The 21,917-nt window shown below is 42.2% G+C and overlaps 1 protein-coding gene across 9 annotated transcripts in view; it reads left to right on the forward strand.

Annotated features, from left to right (window-relative positions):
- Positions 1-21,917, forward strand: part of supt3h (SPT3 homolog, SAGA and STAGA complex component) — a 416,614-nt gene that overhangs the window by 132,895 nt on the left and 261,802 nt on the right. For 3 of the 9 annotated variants that reach the window (XM_078212922.1, XM_078212920.1, XM_078212923.1), the window contains exon 4: positions 9,315-9,375. The exons of the other annotated variants lie outside the window; for them this stretch is intronic. In XM_078212922.1, the coding sequence (XP_078069048.1) occupies positions 9,356-9,375 (20 nt within the window). In that variant the 5' untranslated portion in view covers positions 9,315-9,355. The remainder of the gene's footprint in view (positions 1-9,314; positions 9,376-21,917) is intronic. 9 annotated transcript variants of the gene reach the window in all.

Genomic DNA, 21,917 nt, shown 5'->3' on the forward strand with positions numbered 1-21,917 from the left:
TACTGACATTGCCTTTACTATTTAATGTGCTCTCTTTGACTTCTATGCTGTCCTCAACCTTCTCTTCTGTCTCCATACGGCTTTGGGTCCCACCTCCCTGCCAAACTACTTTAATCCCTCCCGAGTGGCTCTCGCAAATTACCCCGCCAGGATGTTAGTCCCCCTCCAGTTCAGATATAACCCGTCCCTCTTGAACAGGTCACCCCTTCCCCAGAAAAGATCCCAATGATCCAAAAATCTAAACCCTGCCTCCTGCACCAGCTCTCAAGCCACGCATTCATCTGCCTAATCTTCCTATTCCTACTCTCACTAGCACGTGGCACCAGTAGTAGTTCAGAAATTACTACCTCCGAGGTCCTGCACTTTAACCTTCTGCCTAACTCTCTATATTCACACTTCAGGACCTCATCCCTTTTCCTACCTATGTCGTTGGAACCAAGATGTACAATGACCTCTGGCTGCTCACTCTCCCCCTTAAGAATGTCCTGCAATCGCTCAGAGACGTCCTTGACCCTGGCACCAGGGAGGCAACACACCATCCTGAAGTCTCGATTGCGGCCACAGAAACGCCTGTCTTTGCCTCTAACTAGCGAGTCCCCTGTTACAATTGCTCGCTTGCTCTTTGCCCGACCCTGCTCTACAGCAGAACCAGGTGTGGTGCCACAGGCCTGGCTGCTGTTGGTATCTCCCCCTGACAGGCTATCCCCCTCAACAGTATCCGAAAAGGTATACCTGTTTGAAAGGGCAATAGCCACAGGAGACTCCTGCACTGCCTCTCCTGGTGGCCACTCATCTACCTGTCTGAACTTGTTGTGTGACAACTCCCTGTAACTAATATCTATCACACTCTCTGTCTCCTGTATGCTCCGCAGTGCATCCGCCTGCCACTCCAACCAAACAATGCGATCTGTGAGAAGCTGCAACTGGACATACTTCCTGCAGACAAAGTTGTCAGGGAGACGAGATTGCTCCCTAATCTCCCACATCTGGCAGGAGGAGCACATCACTGTCCTAACTGCCATACAACCCTTATACAAGTAAAAGGATAAAAGAATCACAACTCACCTCTCCCTTGCTTGTGGTCTTCCCGACGACTTTTTTTTGGTTAAAGGATGAGGTAGGGAGGGAAACACTGAAGTCGTGTTTGGGGTTTAACTGTCCCTTCATAACAGCTCCTCCACAAACCACCTTCTGGTCGCATTGACTTCACCTATGCAAATATTACCTCCAACCGCCAATCACCTTCGCTGCTCTGCTGCCCTCACCTGGACACTTGCCGTCACACGAAGAAGGAAGGTGTCTCCTGGAAACTCACCTTCTGGTCGCAGTGATTTCACCTATGCAAATGCTACCGCCAATCGCCTTCGCTGCTCTGCTGCCCTCACCTGGGCCAAGGTGAGGGCAGCAAGTGTTTGGAAAGTACTGATGAAGGAGCCTTGGCAAATTGCAACAGTGTATATTATATATGGTACACGTTGCGGCCACTGTGTAGTGGTGGTGGAGGGGATATGATGGGTGAAATGTTGATCAAGCCCGCTCTTTGTCCTGGATGATGTTGGACTTCCTGAGTGATATTGGAGTTGCACTTTTAAAATCATAGAATCCCTATAGTACAGAAGGAGGCCATTCGGCCCATCGAGCTTGCACCATCAACAACCCCCCTAATGCCCTATCTCTGTAATCCCACGTATTCATCCTGCTAATCCCCCTGACACTAAGACGCAATTTGCCATGGCCAATTCACCTAACCCGCACATCTTTGGAATGTGGGAGGAAACTGGAGCACCCAGAGGAAACCCACACAGACACAGGGAGAATGTGCCAACTCCACACGGGCAGTCGCCCAAGGTTGAAATTGAACCCTGGTGCTGTGAGGCAGCAGTGCTAACCACTGTGCCACCGTGCTGCCCTCATCCAGGCAAGTGTCTGAGGAAAGACAGATGAGATGGTAACAAGAACAGAGGATGCTGGAAAAATTCGGCAAGTCTGCAAGCATCTATTAGGAGGGAAATACAGACGAGACGGTAGTTGGCTGGATTGGATTTGTCCTTTTTTTTTAGATGAAGGCATACCTCGGCAAATTTCCTCATGTCAGACAGAAGCCTGTGTTGTGGCTGTATTGGAACGGCTTGGCCAGAGGCACAGTTATTATGGAGCATACGTTTTCAGTACTACAGCCGGAATGTTGTCAGGACCCATAGCTTTTGCTGTATCTAGTGTCTGTTTGTTAATGTCATATGGAGTGAATCGATGTGGAGTGAATTGAATTGACCAAAGTCTGGCTTCTGTGATGATGGACACATTTGGAGGAGGTCAAGGTGGATCATCCACTCAGCACTTCTGGCTAAAGATGTTTGCAAATGCTTCAGCCTTATCTTTTGCACTAATTATTTATCAAAATTCATTGGATTCTGGGGTAGTGCCGGCGGATTGGAAAACGGCTAATGTTATGCCGCTGTTTAAAAAAGGAAATAGACAAAAGGCGGGTAACTACAGGCTACAGCTTAACGTCTGTAGTTGGGAAAATGCTGGAATCCATCATTAAAGAAGAAATAGGAGGCCATCTGGATAAGAATGGTTCGATTAAGCAGATGCAGCATGGATTCATGAGGGGAAAGTCGTGCTTGACGAACTTGTTGGATTTTTATGAAGATGTGACTAGTGCGGTTGACGGAGGGGAACCGGTGGATGCGGTGTTTTTGGATTTCCAAAAGGCGTTTGATAAGGTGCCTCACAAAAGGTTGCTGAAGAAGATTGGGTCACAAGGAGTTGGGGGTAGGGTGTTAGCGTGGATTGGGGATTGGCTATCCGACAGGAAGCAGAGAGTCGGAATAAATGGGTGCTTTTCTGGTTGGCAGATGGTAACTAGTGGTGTGCCGCAGGGATCGGTACTGGGGCCTCAACTATTTACCATTTATATAGATGATCTGGAGGAGGGGACTGAGTGTAGGGTAACAAAGTTTGCAGACGACACAAAGATAAGTGGAAAAGTGAATCGGGCGTAGAAGGTCTGCAGAGAGATTTGGACAGGCTGAGTGAGTGGGCGAGGATCTGGCAGATGGAGTATAACGTTAACAAATGCGAAGTTATTCACTTTGGAAGAAATAATAGCAAATTGGATTATTATCAAAATGGAAAGAAATTACAACATGCTGCTGTGCAGAGGGACCTGGGGGTCCTTGTGCATGAGACGCAAAAACCCAGTCTGCAGGTGCAACAGGTGATCAAGAAGGCAAATGGGATGTTGGCCTATATCGCAAGGGGGATAGAATATAAAAGCAGAGATGTCTTGCTGCATCTGTACAGGGCATTGGTGAGGCCGCAGCTGGAATACTGTGTGCAGTATTGGTCCCCTTATTTGCGGAAGGATATATTGGCCTTGGAGGGAGTGCAGAGAAGGTTCACCAGGTTGATACCAGAGATGAGGGGTGTTGATTATGAGGAGAGACTGAGCAGATTGGGTTTGTACTCGTTGGAATTTAGAAGGCTGAGGGGGGATCTTATAGAGACCTATATGATAATGAAGGGGCTGGATAGGGTAGAGATGGAGAGATTCTTTCCACTTAGAAAGGAAACTAGAACTAGAGGGCACAGCCTCAAAATAAAGGGGGGTCAGTTTAGGACAGAGTTGAGGAGGAACTACTTCTCTCAGAGGGTGGTGAATCTCTGGAATTCTCTGCCCACTGAAGTGGTGGAGGCTACCTCGTTGAATATGTTTAAATCACGGATAGATGGATTCCTGATCGGTAAGGGAATTAGGGGTTATAGGGATCAGACAGGTAAGTGGAACTGATCCACTTCAGATCAGCCATGATCTTATTGAATGGCGGGGCAGGCTCGAGGGGCTAGATGGCCTACTCCTGCTCCTATTTCTTATGTTCTTATGTGCTGGACTCCCCTATCATGGAGGATAGAAATGTTTCTGATGCCTCCATCTCCTGTCAGTTGTTTAATTACCTACTACCATTCCTGGCTGAAAGTTGCAGGAATGCTGGGCTTTGATCTGTTCTGTTGGTTGCTTTTCACGGTCTATTGCATGCTGCTTCTGCTGTTTAGTGCACATGTGGTCCAGTGTTGTAGCTTCATTCTTGGGTATGCCAGGTGCTGTTTCTGGCATCCTCCCCTAGATGTTCTTCCCCGTGTCTGCGTGGGTTTTCTCCGGGTGTTCCGGTTTCTTCCCACAGTCCAAAGATGTGGGTTAGGTGGATTGCCCATGATAAATTTTCCCTTAGTGTCCCAAGATCTTTAGGTTGGGGGATTAGCAGGGTAAATTTGTGGGAAAGGGCCTGGATAAGCTGCTCTGTTGGAGACTCGCTGCAGACTTGATGGGCCAAATGGTCTCCTCTGCACTCCTCTATGACTTCTGATTGAACCAGTGTTGTTGACCTAGTTTGATGTTTATGGTACAATGAGGGATATGTTAAGCCATGAAATCGTAGTTAAATACAATTCTGCCCAAAACACCTGATGGATGCCAAGTTTTGAGCTGCCAGATGTGTTCTGAATCTATCCCATTTAGGACTTGATATTGTCTCTCAAGGATGTCCTTAATGTGAAAATAGGACTTCATCTCCACAGAGACTGTGTGGTGACCATTCATACCGAGGGCCAGATGCATCTCCAATGGGCAGATTAGTGAGGGAGAGATCAGTGAGATTTTTCCCTCCCTTTGGTTCTTTCACCACATGCTACAGGCCCAGTGTGGCAGATATGTCCTTCAGGACACAGCCAGTTCAGTCAGCACTGGTACTACTGCGCTACTCATGTTGCTGGGCATTGAAACCCCCCCCACCCAGAGTACATTCTACTTCAGTGTTCCTTCCAAGCATTCAGCTGGAGTAACATTGATTCATCAGCTGAGGGATGGTGAAAGGCGATATTTAGCAGGATGTTTCCTTGCCCTTGTTTGACCTGATGCCACGAGATGACTTGTGGCGAGGACTCCCAGGGTGACTCCTTTCTAACTGTATATCATTGTGCCCCCACCTCTGGTGGGCTTGTTCTATTATTGGGACATGACATATACAGAGACAGTGATGGAGGACTTAGGTTGTACTGGTTTCAAAACTTTTCTGTTTTTCAGTGAGCGTGACTATGTTGCTGATTGATTTTGGCAGAGGTCCTCAAATGCAGAGTCGAATTAACAGCGGTATCCCTTCATCTTTTTATGTTCCTCGGTGAAGACTGTTAAGGATAAGATCCTGGCATGGATCGAGGATTGGCTGACTGTCAGAGAGTGGGGATAAAGGGGTCTTTTTCAGGATGGCAGCTGGTGACTTGTGGTGTGCCTCGGATCAGTGCATATACATTAACGATTTGGAAGAAGGAACTGAAGGCACTGTTGCTAAGTTTGCAGATGATACAAAGATATGTAGAGGGACAGGTAGTATTGAAGAGGCAGGGGGGCTGCAGTGGGACTTAGACAGGTTAGGAGAGTGGAAAAGGAAGTGGCAGATGGAATGGCGGCATAGACTATTTTCTAAATGGGAAAATGCTTAGGAAATCAGAAACACAAAGGGACTTGGGAATCCTTGTTCAAGATTCTCTTAAGGTTAACGTGCAGGTTCAGTCGGGAGGAAATCCGCAGTTAGGAAGGCATTCATGTCAAGAGGACTAGAATATAAGAGCAGTGATATACTTCTGAGGTTGTGAAAGTCTCCGGTCAGACCCCATTTGGAGTATTGTGAGCAGTTTTGGGCCCCATATCTAAGGAAGGATGTGCTGGCTTCGGAAAGGGTCCAGAAGAGGTTCGCAAGAATGATCCCTGGAATGAAGAGCTTGTCATATGAGGAACGGTTGAGGACTCTGGGTCTCTCTTCATTGGAGTTTAGAAGGATCAGAGGGGATCTTATTAAAACTTACAGGATACTGCGAGGCCTGGATAGAGTTGACGTGGAGAGGAGTTTCCACTAGTAGGAAAAACAGAACTAGAGGGCACAACCTCAGGCTAAAGGGACGATCCTTTAAAACAGAGATGAGGAATAATTTCTTCAGCCAGAGAGTGGTGAATCTGTGGAACTTGTTGCCGCAGAAGGCTGTAGAGGCCAGATCATTGAGTGTCTTTAAGACAGAGATAGGTTCTTGATTAGTAAGGGGGTCAAGGGTTATGGAGAAAAGGCAGGAGAATGGGGATGAGAAAAATATCAGCCATGATTGAATGGCGGAGCAGATTCGATGGGCTGAGTTGGTTAATTCTGCTCCTATGTCTTATGGTCTTCTGGTCTTATGACTGGTTAGCTCATCTGATTTTGTTCTTAATAGACCTTTGATACAACTGAGTTACTTGCTAGGTCATTTCAGAAGGCAGTTAGGGGTTAACCACTATTGGAGTCACATGTAGGTCAGAAAGGGTAAGGATTACAGATTTCCTCCCATAAAAGGCATTATTAAACCAAGTGGGGTTTTATGACAATCCGGTAGTTTCATGGTCATCATTACTAAGATTGCCTTTTTTTCACTTCTGAATGTGTTAATTAATTGAATTGGTGGCAGTGCAGCTGCTGTGATAGGATTTGAATTTGTGGCTCCAGATCATTTAATGCATTACGAGTCCAGTAATATTACCATTATGCTACTGATCCCTATAGTCTGTGAAAATTGGCTGCGAAGTTTCTCTACATAACAGTGATTGTATTCAGGTCATTAATTAATTGCCCGTGAATTCAAACAGGGACGTGAAAGCAGCTTTTGTGTATAAATGGAGGTGTGTTCTTTCTGCTATCGAAAATTTAATGTACATCTTAATTGAGCTAATTATCAACACTAAGTTTTACAAGAAAAAATCCAGTATTTTGAGAGCTTCTGATATAGTTGATCTTCAGCAGTTTCGTAACATTTTTTGTCTATCCGAAATGTTGCTTGTAGAATAAATTTTGATAAGATATACTTTTCAAATAATATTTAGTCAGTGTACAGATTACTGACTGTGAAATTGATGTCGGTTGTCTGTCATTTCCCAGAGCCTGAGGATATCCTGTTTGTATAATTGTTGGTCTATATTGAAAATATGTAGACGTGATTATTACCAGTAGTATGAATAATTGTACCAGCCGGCTGGTCTGTGGTCAGGCACTGTCTAGAGTAGAGATGCAGAACTGTTGACACAGAAGTTACTGAATTCCAGAGGTCTTGCTTTATTCCAAAAGCAACATGATAATTTTTGGATTGGAGTATAAATACTATTATTAATAATTATATAATTTTATTAAACAATTTTGTTATGTTAGCTGTGTTACATGGCTCCCTTACAGTGAATAAGATTTGTTGTTGTCAGCAAGATGTTTTGTCCAGTGGGAATAAACTGACTAAATTTATTGATAGTAGAGATTGGACAAATAACGAGACTAAATACTTTATGATTAATTGAGAGCAGCACCTGGCACTAAATGCAGACAAAGAAATACTTGCAGTTCTTAGTTATATATTAGTGGACAATAGCATATTACGTTGTCATCAAAACTCCAAAATCTTGTTTTCATTTGTTCTACATCAGTAGCTTAATGTGATTACTTGCTGGCATGGAGTTGGAAGGCTGCATAATGTTATACATTTCAAATCACATAATTGAATTTTTCTTTAACCAGTCATATTCATGGTTTTGGTCCAGGGCTTCACTGAAAGGGACTGTTAAACAGTCATCCAATATTTGATAATATTAGAATAGATAACATTTCTTAAAGCATAACAGTTTGATGCATTTTTACACAGATTTCACCACGCTAATGGATAACAGGATGAGCAGATATTTGCTTTGTTTTACGACGAACCCTTTTCCTCTTATATAGTATCCAGCCATTTCTTAATGATTCATGAAAAATGAATCATTGCTTAATGATTTGGCCTCCACAGCACTATGTGGAAGTTTGCTCCATCTGTTGAAAGGTCATTGACATGAAATGTTACTTCTGTTTCTCCATTGATGTTGCCTGACTGTTAAGTATTTCTCACATCTTGTGTTTATATTCAGATTTCCAGCATCTACAGTATTTTGCCTTTTGTAGAGGTTGTTTAATCTGTTGATCTGTATGAATATGAAATGCTTGACATTGGCCCTAAATTTGCTTTTCATTAGTTTGAACTAGTGTTCTCCCTTGTTCTACTTGAATAGTTTAGTTCTGGTTCTACCTTTTGTATACTGTTTACTATTTTCCGTAAATCTGTAAGAGCACCATGAAAGCCGTTGGAATTTGAATTCAGTTAATAAATCTGGACGATAAAGCTAGTCATGCCAATGGTGATCATGAAACTATCATTGATTGTTGTAAAAAGCGTTAAGTTTACAGAAGACTATGGATTTGTCCACATCCAGATACCACAAGCTAATGGAGAGGGTGAAAGAGGAGCAAGAATGATAAAGGCTTTGTTGAAGAAAATGACTAACAATTAGCAATGTTGACCAACCATTTCACACCGCTCCAGAATGGTTTGGCTCTGTCAGGACTTCTGAAGGGAAGGTGACCACGGATTCAGCTTTCTGTTCTTCCACATACACCTGTGCCATATCTTAAAGCAAAATGTAGAATTAGCGATAGTAAGAGAGAAGAAGGATGTGTATTATGCAAATCAAGCCAGAAACTAATCAACACCATAGAGTACCAGATTTACCAAAACTCCAACTTGGAGAATCACTCTGATTTAGAACCAGAATTGCAAAGGCCAAATTCTGGGTTGAAACACTGCATCTATGATCTTATCTTTATAGAGACTGTAAATGGAATAGTGAGAAGAATCAGAATCGCACTTGCATCTACAAGAAGATCATCAATGGAATGGATCAACTATCCAGATAATCAGGAAGACAATCTGAACAGAGAGCCAGTAGTCTCTGAAGATTCACATACAGCGTTCAAGAGAGATCATGGGGAACTTGAATCCTATTCACCCTCTGAGAGAACTAAGCGCAACGTCGAGGAGATTGGTTCTCTGTGAAGGCTCATGCTAAGCCTTGTACTGTCCATAGTTCGTAGAATATTCAATAAAAGGTAAAGTTTGCCAACGGCCTAGCCTCCAGCAGTTCTATCAATCCCGACAAAGGACAACCTGATCTCAGACCCACAATGATAGTAGCAGAGAAGTTGCTAATTTATTTAAGGTGCGGATTGATTCCATAATCTGAGCACAACTACAACCGACTTGTACTCCTATGCCCTGACTTTCTTGCTGTTTCCCCCAATCCCTGTTTTTCCCTCACTGTTGCATTTATCCTGATGATGGCTCAATGTATTAGTTTTTGTCTATTCTCACTGTGTATGCAGATTCATGGCTTTGAGGGAAGATTGCTTGTCTGACCGCCACTTCCTGTCTTTTCTCCACAGCATGCTGGAAATTTTGCATTGATAATTGAAATCCGTGACTGATGATAACACTGATGAACAGGTGAGGATGTGGTGATCAAACTCATCATCTTTCTCAAAGCTACAAACCAGCCATGTTCAAAATTACAGCATTCCCCTCTCTTTCCTGTAAAATAGGTTTTACTTGTTGAACTTCTTGTCACTGGCAGCAGATTGCATTTCTCACATGATGGACACTGTTTGGACTAAGATATCATTCTGGTCAAACTGGCTGTTGTTCATACACACCTACCTGGAGAAAACTGACAGCTTCGTACTGACCTTGAATCTCATTAAATGAATTAGAACAAAATATGAAATAGGGGCTTTAACTTAAGACCATAATCTATATTGCAGTACAAAACTAAATATAAAATCCTGACGAGCGGTTGATGTTGGAGATGTAAGTTTTATTTTCTGCAAAGGTCTGAGGGAATGTTCCTCCCTGCATTATTTGGTGAAGTTTCTCCTGTTTGTATTTTGCGGTGAGCATTGCATTTTTGACATCCAAAAATGAAGAAACATCTGATCAGTTTTACTAAAACAGATTAGTCTTTTACAGTTGGACATTCATATTTAGCTTAATGTTTTCTGTTGTTCTACCGGGTGGCAGATGATCTGTTACTTGAATAACAAAAAAACTTGCTTTTAAATAGGAAAATGTCCTGTGGCATTTCCGAGTTTAGTCAAACAAATATTTGACATTAAGCTACAAAAAGAGATATCAGGATAGGTGACCAAAAGCTTGGTCAGAGAAGTAGGGTTTTGTAGGAACATTTAAAGGAGGAGAGAATGGGAGAGAGGTTCAGGGTAAGAATTCCTGAGCTTAGGGCCTAGGCAGTTGAAGCCACAGTTACCAGTGGAGGAGCAATTTGGTGGTGTGCTAGGGGTCAGAATTGAAGGGGTACATGGGGAGGGGTTATGAGGCTGCAGCATGTTTTTATTCATTAATGGGATGTAGGTGTCGCTGGCTGGACCAGCATTTATTGTCCATTGCTAGCTGCCTTTGAGAGGTGATGGTGAGCTGCCTTCTTGAACTGCTGCAGTCACCCACAATGCTATTAGGGAGGGGCAATTCCAGGGTTTTGACCCAGTGACAGTGAAGGAACAGTGATATATTTCCAAGTCAGGATGGTGAGTGGCTTGTAGGGGAACTTCAAGGTGCTGGTGTTCTCAGGTACCTGCTGTTCTTGTCCTTCTATCTAGAACAGCGGTCTCCAAACTTTTCAGTACGAGGGCCACATCGTATATTTTACGCATTTTCGCGCGCCAAAGAAAAAAATTAGTTTTATAAATGAATGAATAAAATTTAAATGAATGAATAAGTTTTATTTGGATCTTTTTTGTAATCAGCATGATATGATTCAGACCAAAAGAGAAATGTGACAATTACAAAGAAACAATGCCATGCTTACACTGAGAAATAATATATAATGAGTAAAAATGTCAAACATGAGCAAAGGCTCTGACAAAATAATCAATTACTTAACTGCAGATGAAAAAAGCAGGCTATTCATTTTTAAATTAATTTTATTTACTGAAATTTTACAAATGTTTACCTGAAATGAGAATTTGCCCAATTTTGTGGCACACAATGAGAAAAATAAACACGCCCCAAGAAAGAACTTCAGTAAAACAAAGCAAAGAAATTCAAAATAAACTTGAACCATTAATAAAGGTCGAACAAAAATAAATTCCGTCTGCACCTTTCTACACAATTCTGGCAACTGGAGTTTTCAATCGTAACCAACAAATCATGAGGTTTTGCACAAGATTAATAGGAATGATGGAACTGCTTTTTTAATTTCAAAATATTACTGAACAAAATATTGCTGAACTGAGGTTTCAAGCTTGAGGAGCCAATTATTAGAATGGACTTGAAATGCTCATCAGATAAATTTGCTCGATATTTGGACTTGACATACTTCATTTTTGAAAATGTTTGTTCACACAGGTACGTTGTATCAAAAACTGATACAAATCCACAAGCAAATCGCTTCAAATTTGGAAACTGCTCAGGCTGCAAATATTTATAAATTTGGATCAGATTTCCTTCTTTATACTTGTCTTTCAGGATGTCATCTGATTGGAGATCAATAATTTCCATTTGAAACTGACTTGGGGGTGTTTCAACATTGCAGTCAAATGGATTTTGAAACAGCTTTATTTCATCTGTGTTTCCATCAAGATCAGAAAATCATCCTTAAATTGTTTTTGCAAGCCCTTAATGATTTCTGTTGCAAATGAAGAAGGAAATTCTGCTTCACTTTCTTCATGAAATCTTTTACAACATGGTAAATGAACCAAGTTATGAACTTTCACCTGTCCTTGACATAGCATCAGTTTTGCCCTGAATGTCTTGACATGTGCGAATAGATCACAAATCAAATTTCTTTCACCTTGCAACTTCAGATTCAATTGATTCACATGGCCTGTCACGTCTGCAAAAAATGCCAATTTCCAAAGCCAGTCAGTGTTTGATAAAAGTGGTTCGGGTCGATTCTTCTCTGTAAGAAATGAATCAATTTCCTCTCTGAGCTGAAAGAACCATGATAGAACCTTTCCACAACTAAGCCATCGAACTGCTGTATAATAAGGCAAGTCAACGAGTCGAGAATCAGTTTCTTTCAGAAAATCACGAAACTGGCGATGATTAAGCCCGTGAGATCGAATGAAATTCACTGTTGAAACAACAGGTTTCAGAACGCAAGACATATCCACATATTTTCCGCACAATGCTTGTTGATGGATAATGCAATGCAGAAACATGGGCTTTGAGAATCCACCAACCTCACAAGCTTTTGTGATTTGTCCAACCAAACCTTTCTTCACCCCAGACATGTTCTTTCCTCCATCAGTTGTCATGCATTGCAGTTTATTCCGCTCCAGGTTATATTCTAGCATCGTTTTTTGCAATTCTTTGAAGATGTCTTCTCCAGTTACTGTGCTGTGCATGCTATGCACTGATGCTAATTCTTGTGTGACATTAAATTCACTGTCGACACCACGGATGAATACTAGGAGTTGTGATGTGTCACACACATCAGTCGATTCATCAAGTGCGAGAGAATACAACTGAAAATTTCTTGCTTTGTCTGCAATTTGATGAAATATATTGCTTCCTATATCCTCAATTCTACGAGCAACAGTATTTGGCGCAAGACTGACTATTTTGAACAGATTTGCTTTTTCTGGGCATAACTCTCCCACTGCTTCCATTATACACTCTATGATGAGATCTCCGTTGGTGAATGGCTTTCCTCTTTTAGCCAACGCATAAGCTTGTTTGTAACTGGCCCTGGTTAAAGCTTCATTTTCAGTTCTCTTCTGCCTTAAAAAAAGCTTGTTGGGAAAGCAATCTGCGTTGCATTGATTCAAATTTTTCCGAACGCTGTGTTCCTGTGAATTGGGAATAACTTGGTTCATGTTTGGTCTCATAGTGCCGACGTATATTGTACTCCTTCAAAACTGCAACAGTTTCATTGCATACGACACACAAGGCTTTATCACCTGCTTGTACAAAAAAGTACTTTACACCCCATTCTTCATTAAACAGGCGGCACTCACTGTCCACTTTTCTTTTCTTTTTTCCTTCCATAACTGAAGGGTATATCTAACTGAAAATGAGGGTTCGCCAAGCCGACACCACTCAGGTCATATGGGAAGGAGCGCGGCGGACCAAGAACTGCACGTGTCAGCTGTCCAACCGCATGGTTGGGAAAAAACGAAGGGAAATAATTAGTTTTATTATTTATAAATATTTCAAGTTGCTGCGGGCCGGATGTGGCCCGCTGCGGGCCGTAGTTTGGAGACCCCTGATCTAGAGAGTAGTGATTGTGGGTTTGGAAGGTGCTGCCGAAGGAACCTTGGTGAGTTCCTGCAGTGCATCTTGTAGATGGTATACATGGCTGCCACTGTTCACCCATGATGAAAGGAGTGAATGTTTACGGAAAGATTAGGAATCAAGCAGGCTGCTATGTCCAATCTTATTGAGGGGTGTGGGAGCTGCAGTCATCCAGGCAAGTGGAGAGTATTCCATTACTCTCCTGATGTGCCCTGTAGATTGTGGACAGGCTTTGGGGAGTCGGGGGTGAGTTACTTGCTGCAGGGTTCCTAGCCTTTGATCTGCGCTGATAGCCACAGTATTTATATGGCTAGTCCAATTTCTGGTCAATGGTAATGCCATTAAGTGTCAAGGGCAATGGTTAGATCCTCTCTTGTTGAAGATGGTCACTGCCTGACACGTGTGGCGTGAATGTTACTTGCCATTTGTCAGCTTGGGCCTGGATATTGTCCAGGTCTTGCTGCATTTGGGCATGGACTGCTTCTGTATCTGAGGAGTCACAAATGATACTGCATGATCTTCAGCACCGAGAGGTAGTTGGAATACTGGATAGCATGAAATTTGATAAAGAGGAGTAAGAAAAGGCTGTCTGTAATTAAAAGCTGAAAAGCCATCAGGACTGGATGAAATGCATTTGAGGATTCTGATGGAAGGATGGAAATTGGCCATAATCTTCCGGTCCTCCTTAGATTCTGGGGTGTTGGCCAAAGACTGGAAAATTGCAAATGTTTCACTCTTGTTCAGAAAAGAGTGCAAGGATAAACTCAGCAACTGCAGGCCAGTCAGTTTAACCTTGGTAGTGGGAAAGCTTTTACACACTATAATCCAGGATAAAATCAAGAAATGCTTGGATAAGTACGGATTAATTATGGAAAAACAACAGGGATTGTACTCCTTAGAGAAGAGATGGTTGAAAGGAGACTTGATCGAGATGTGTATAATTGTGAAGGTCCAGACAGAATAGATGGAGAGAAACTGTTCCCAATGCCGGAAGGGTTGAGAGCCAGAGGACTTAGATTTAAAGCGATTTGCAAATGAGCCAATAATGTCATGAGGAAAATATGTTTTACACAGCAAGTGGATATATTTTACACAGTAAGTGGTTGTCTAGAATGCACTGCATGAGTGTGTGAATGCATACACATTAAATTCAGGCTTTCCAAAGGGAATTGAAGAGAGCACCTTGGGAAAAATTTGCATGGAAGTGGGAAAGGGGTGGGGGGAGGAAGACCAATAAAATTGAGATAGTAATCCCATTTGTTATTATTTCCTCCAAAGTGTATAACCTCGCATTTATCAACGTTATACTCCATTTGCCATATCCTCGCCCACTCACTCAGCCTGTCCAAATCTCTCTGCAGATCTTCTCCGTCCTCCACACGATTCACTTTTCCACTTATCTTTGTGTCGTCTGCAAACTTCGTTACCCTACACTCCGTCCCCTCCTCCAGATCATCTATATATGGAAGGATGCACAAAATCCTGGGAGCAATAACTGAGGGCTGAGGTGGAGAGAAGGAAAGGATAGGAGTTACAGATCAAAGGCCTGGAGAAAAAGACGACCCCCAGCTCGCCAAGATCTATGCTGGAAAGGTGGATATTATCGGGTGGCATCAGAAAAGCAAGAGATGAAGGATGTAAGCGTGCACATCTGGAGTATTTTAAAAATGATAGCTAAACGTTGGAAAATGGTTGAATGGACTAAGAGGGCAGAGAATCAAGTGCAATCATAGGAGCTGGAATTTTTTCTAAGAACTGCTGTTGAAGCGGAAAGCGCCTCTCTGAGGTGGGAGGATGTTGGAGGGGAGGAGAAAGGAGGGCTTCTCACCGTCATTCTTCTCCAACACCTTTCCTCCACCGTCAAACTGCATGGGACTGTACTTGCCTCAATCCAGTTATATCAGTCCAATCATTGCAAGGAGTCATCTGCAATGGTTTCTCTTCCCGCATCTGTTATCTCTGGAGTTCATCAAGGATCTATCCTTGGCCTTTTCATAATTCCCACCTATATGCTGCCCCTCAATGACGCCATCCTGAAACACATCAGATTGCAACTCATTAGCCTCTTACCCACCAATGTTTGTCTCAGATTTTGCACCTACCCCTGTTGTAGTTACCAAATGTTACCATCTCTCCATCAATGCTACTATCAAACATTTCACCCGAGAATGCCAATAAATCTGTTTATCTTAGTAGAGGTGAGGTCAGGTTATACTTAAAGAAGCAACAAAATGGAGGGAATGTTTTTGATACATTTTAATATAAGGATAAGGATCATTGGAAGAAATGCTTTTCATGTGCTGGAATTTCCTCTTTTGGCATGGAAAATTCTGCTCATTTGCCAATGTCTGAACACACTCAAATTTCCTGCTTATTACATGAACATACCTGCAAAGTAAAAATAGGTGTAAGCAAGTTAAAATCATATAAACAAATGGACCAGTGGAAAATACCAAACTCGCACTTAATATTTATTATTTAAGTATGGAAATGGAAGTTTGATGATTTGAAACTATCAATTCATGCACATTGGTAGCACTGGGTTGAATGTTTATGGGCGGTGCTATGGAGGCTGGGAGTTGGGGGAGGGGATTTTGGGGGTGTTAGAGGGCAAAGCAACATTTTTGTCAGGAAACCTGGAAGATTGGTCTCTTCATACGCTACGGAGTTTTGCTTTGACAGGTTCCTCACCCAGATGTCAGCATGATTGGTAGATTCAACTTCCAGTCAGGCAGAGAACACACTAGAGAAGACAGGAGCCACAGATGAATAGTGCTGCTAGTGGGTCTGTGGGGAGAGGGGCACGGCGAGAGAGGGAGGAGGGTTGGGTCCCTGGCTCAGGATGGAGAGCATGGTTTATTGTCTGATTTGGCAGAGGACCTTAAGAGGTCAGCGGGAAAACGTCCCCTTTTCCCCAAAGCTGTCCTTCCCTCCCTTCAGCTGCCTAGTATACTGAGGACTAACACAGACAGATTTAAACCTACAAAGCAGGTTAAATCAGAGGATGCCAACCTCATTGAAATATTCAATTAATTAATCCATCTCCTGGAACCATGATGGGTAAACCTGAAAATGGGTGGGTTGGTGTTTTGAGTGTGAGATTTTTAAATTTTTAACACCCCAACTGACCAAAACCCACCAGTTTTTGAATTTCAGCACAGTACTTTTTAAGAAAAAGCAATTGTGGAAAATTCCAATTTTTAATGTAATATATTAATGCCACAAAATGCATTTAAAGAAGCCAAGTATAGTACAGAACTCAGGACAAATGAAAAAAGAATCAAAATTCACAATGAAATGCCAGATAAATTTACTCTGTTTTCTGCTTTGCTGGAAATTCTCACCCATTGGAACATTATGTAAAATTTATAAAGCCAGCTTGGTTGCTCTGTTACCTTTACTGTGTTAACATATCTATTGTACATTTGAATATAAACAATCTATGGCTAAGAGTTATTACAAAATTGAAAAGTTGGCATTTAAAATGTGCCTTATTGTAATGTTTCACAAACAAAACAAATACAGCTTTACTTTCTGCACTTCTAGGAACTGTGTAGATAGAATTTTCTTTTTATGTGTTTGAATTTAACCACCTCCTGTCCCTATGTCTGCTTCACTTTTTTCTCCTCTGCCAGAGCAAAGTTGATTCCATAGTTTCTAATGTTAGTTCTACATAACAAATTGGTTGGAGTTTGTCTTGGTTGTGATGGATAATATGCAGTATTGGCATTCCTCTGAGCTGTTGCAATGTGATAATTCACACTAGGTGGTCTTAACTGAGGACAGTTAAAACTCTTGGCGCTAAAACCTAGTTATGAAGGAATAGAAATTCTCACTGTAGCAGAGTCCCAGTTGTTGAGCTTTCTCAGAGCTTTCTTTAATTAATTTCTCATCTTTATTATTGTACTAAAATGTTGAATCTAATTTGTATGCAAAGAACAGCATACAATAATGTTGGCTGCACATAAAAATCACTGTAATTTCTTCATGCTATCACTAGAAAAGAGCCAGTGTATCAAACTGTACCAGATATGCCTGCCAGGCTATATTGTTCAGATCCTGTACATTTTATAAGGGAGTGCTTTAACTGTACTATCCTGTCTTGAAGCTAGCTTGTAGCTTCTGGACAAGAAAAAATGTCATTTCATTAAACAAGCAAATTATGACTTAATTTAACCTAACAGAAAGCAACATTTGAAATTAAAAAAGGTATTTAAATAACTCGCAAATTATCAGATGAAGTGTGGTATGCAGGAACCGCATAAATCCATTGCCTGAAGGGTTGGACGGGTTTGGGTTTACAAACCAAACCAGAGTTGTAACCTTATCAGTCGTTGGCTCACTGATCTTCAGTTGGAGCACAATTAGTCTCATGAGTGTCATTGATTGAGGTTACCATTTGTGGGACTATTGATGACATTTGTATTCAAGGGAAACAATGTAACTATTTAAATACCAGTTTCAACAGACTGAAGCTTAGACCTCAGTCAACTGAAAAACAAATGAAGGTCATGGGGGTGAGGTGGGGGAAACACCTTGTGAATGCTTATAGGGACTGATTTTGGTATGTGTTTGAGGTAGTGGTTTTTGGCTGGCCATCCAGTGATAAATCTGTGTTAGCATAATTTATCTGCTAATATTTACCTTTCTGATAGTTTGAAAACTCATTTTCGTACAGACTGCAAAACCAATTAAACTCTTTGGGTTGGCATGTTGCCAGCCAGAAGTCTAGTAGTTTAGTAGAAGTGCACATTGCCGTTTGTTAACCTGGCAATAGAAATATATGTCCCTGTAAATTGGATTAGACACTGGCTCAATGGAAGAAGCCAGAGAGTGGTTGTGGAGGATTGCTTCTCTGAGTGGAGGCCTGTGACTAGTGGTGTGCCGCAGGGATTGGTGTTGGGTCCATTATTGTTTGTCATCTATATCAATGATCTGGATGATAATGTGGTAAATTGGATCAGCAAGTTTGCTGATGATACAAAGATTGGAGGTGTAGTGGACAGTGAGGAAGGTTTTCAAAGCTTGCAGAGGGATTTGGACCAACTAGACAAATGGGCTGAAAAATGGCAAATGGAATTTAACGCAGACAAGTGTGAGATATTGCACTTTGGAAGGACAAACCAAAGAAGAACGTACAGGGTAAATGGTAGGACTCTGAAGAGTGCAGTTGAACAGAGGGATCTGGGAATACAGGTACAGAATTCCCTAAAAGTGATGTCACAGGTGGATAGGGTCGTAAAGAGTGCCTTTGGTACTTTGGCCTTTATAAATCGGAGTATCGAGTATAAAAGTTGGAGTGTTATGGTAAGGTTATATAAGGCATTGGTGAGGCCGAATTTAGAGTATTGTGTACAGTTTTGGTCACCTAGTTACAGGAAGGATGTAAATAAGGTTGAAAGAGTGCAGAGAAGGTTCACAAGGATGTTGCCGGGACTTGAGAAGCTGAGTTACAGAGAGAGATTGAATAGGTTGGGACTTTATTCCCTGGAGCGTAGAAGATTGAGGGGAGATTTGATTGAGGTGTATGAGATTTTGATGGGTATAGATAGAGTGAATGCAAGCAGGCTTTTTCCGCTGAGGCTAGGGGAGAAAAAAACCAGAGGGCATGGGTTAAGGGTGAAAGGAGAAAAGTTTAAAGGGAATATTAGGGGGGGCTTCTTCACGCAGAGAGTGGTGGGAGCGTGGAATGAGCTGCCGGATAAAGTGGTAAATGCGGGGTCACTTTTAACATTTAAGAAAAACTTGGACGGGTTCATGGATGAGAGGGGTGTGGAGGGATATGGTCCAAGTGCAGGTCAGCGGGACTAGGCAAAAAATAGTTCGGCACAGACAAGAAGGGCCAAAAGGCCTGTTTCTGAGCTGTAATTTTCTATGGTTCAATGTATGTTTTTGTCATTTGCACATTATCTGTTACTCAGTAGAGATGCTGCGCTAATTATATTTTCATAAAGGTGACTTTACATTAAGCCAAAATGGTTTGTGACATATTGGACCAAATCTTCAGAGGCGAGGGGTGCATTCAACCGGAAACCCTATTGACAACGACAGGACCAGAAGCTCCCGCAGCCGGCCAATGGTGGACCGCATGTGGCGGTTCGCGTGGTATATCCTGCCCATCATGTCTGTCCCAGTTCTCCGCAGAAACAACTAATCTAGACTACTCAGCTGCTTTTCCCCCATAGCCCTGCACGTTTTTGTTCTCCAGATAACAATTCAATTCAATTTTTGAAACTTTAATTAAATCTTCCTCTATTATATTCTCAATCAGTGCATTCCAGGTCCTTACTGCTGGTTCTCGATCCTTCTGCCGTTGGGAGTGGCTTCTCCCTATCTACTTTGAGACCCCTTGTAATTTTGAAAACCTCTATCAAATTTCCTCATAATTTTCTCTTCTGGAGAATATCCCTAGCTTTTTCAATCTATCTACATAACTGAAATTCTTCATCCTTGGAACCATTCATGTGAATCTTTTCTGCACGCTCTCTTATGCCTTCACATCCTTCCTGAAGCCCAAATCTGGACATAGTGCTCTAGTTGAGGCTGGACCAGTGTTTGCTTTGTACTTTATGCCCACCTTTATGAGGCCCAGGATCCCATGTGATTTATTACTTGCTTTCGCAACCTGCTCTGCCACCTTCAATGATTTGTGCCTCCAAGTCCCTCTCCCCACACCCCCTTTATTTTACACTGCTTCTTCTCAATCTTCCTCACAAAATGATTCACATTTCTCTGCATTAAATTTTACCTGCCATTTGACCACTCAATGCACCAGTCTGTTTACGTCCTTTTAAAATTTAACAGTTCTTCAAATTTGTGTCATCTGCAAATATTAAAATCGTGCACTCTACTGTACACTCAAATCTAGGTCATTAATATATACCAAGAAAAACAGTGGCCCTAAGACCCACCCTGAGGTAACGCCACTATGTACCTTCAGTCTGAAAACTAACCATTCACCACTGCTGTTTCTTTGCACTCAGCCAATTCATGTTGCCACTGTCTCTTTTATTCTATGCGATCAAACTTGCTGACAAACCTGTCATGTGATTCTTTATCAAATGCAACCAACCTGACTTTGTCTGTCGAAGACCTTTTAATTCCTTTTTATGTACTGCCGGTCTCTTCTCATACTCTGTCTTTGCTTCTCTTATTTCTTTTCTCACTACGATCTCTCCCCCGCCGAACTTTCTATAGTCAGCCTATAGTCTCAATTTATTATTTACTATTAAGCTGTCATTTGAATCCTTTTTCTGCTTTATCTTACTCTCTATCACTTCTGTTATCTCAGGAGCTTTGATTTTGTTTGTCCTATCTTTCCTCCTTATGCTTCTTGCTTAGGCTGTGTTGGAAGATTTCAAGACTCGTTCCAGATAATAAGAATTAATCCTGATTCGGCAATCAAATGTGTATATATAACCAATCTGTTATCTATACTTAAGATCTGTTGTATGCTTCTGAAGGGCTTACTGGACACATATCTGTTCTTATATTTTTTGATGTGGAGATGCCGGCGTTGGACTCTTATTTATATTTTTTACCAATTACATGGATGGGTCGGACTGATTTTCATACATTCTGGCAATTTTTCTTTGTGCTTTTTGTACGAAAATATTCTTCAGTGCACATTGTTTTAAAATAAAGCACATTTGTTTAGTTGCAGATGATGCCATATGGCAGCCTGAGCATTAAAGACAAAGAGTAATATACAATCAGATAAATTTCCAATGATGTTTGGGGATTTTCCTATTTCGCTATGGAACTTTACAAGTCATAAGCAAATGAGGAACTCTCATTGTTTCACATGAAATTGTAAAAGGTTAAGTGCTTTAGTTTCTGTATAATATTTCTAATGAATATGAGATACTGTCAGTGTGGTGGTTCTTTTCTGTCGAGAAATTGGGAGTAGTTAAAGGGTTTTTGCTGCATTAAAGGTGCTATGGAAATACATGTTGTGTTATTAGGCAGGATTTTTTGGGTGGTGGGGTTTCCTGTTTCCTCCACCTGAAGGTTTGGTGGGGAATGCATCTCAACCAATCACAGCAGCCCCACAGACATTTAACTCTCCATGAAATGTGAATTGGCTGGAGACAGGACATCTGCCCCTCACTCGGGCAGGGAGTCCTGCCTCAGAGAGCTGCTGGCCAGTCTGGCTGGGTTCTCTGGAGGCACAGCAGCAGAAGTGGCCAAGACAGGGACTGCAAGTACTTCCCAGATTCAAAACTCCAAAGTCCAGAATTAAGTAAGTTTGAGGCGTCTCATCGAAGAGAGGGGAGGTGAGGCCAGGGGTTGGGAAGAGGAGGGTGGAGGTTTTGATGGAGGCCAAAGGGCAGGGAGCACCCATGGGTGGTGGACCTTGGAGGGGAGGTGCCCAATGTGGAAAGTGGACACCTGAGGGAGGCGCTCCTCCCTTCCCACTGCAGGCCTGAAGCAGGTACAAATGAATGCCTGGCTAAAGGACTGGTCCAGGAGGGAGGGCTTCATTTTCATAGATCAATGGGAAGTTTTCAGGAGAAGATGGCACCTGTACAAGAGGGAGGGGTCACAACTAAGTTGGAAGGGCACAAATATCCTGGCTGGGAGCTTTGCTAGTGCAGTTCGGGGGGGTTTAAACTAGTATGGCGGGGGGTGGGGATCAAAATATTAGGTCTACAAGTGTGGAGGCTGGGGATGAGCTTGGGGCTGGGACAAGGCTGGCAAAGAAGAAGAGCACTCTGGGGGAGGACGACCTCACTGGTCCT

This window comes from Mustelus asterias, chromosome 5 (assembly GCF_964213995.1).
Source record: "Mustelus asterias chromosome 5, sMusAst1.hap1.1, whole genome shotgun sequence".
In the NCBI taxonomy this organism is placed as follows: domain Eukaryota; kingdom Metazoa; phylum Chordata; class Chondrichthyes; order Carcharhiniformes; family Triakidae; genus Mustelus; species Mustelus asterias.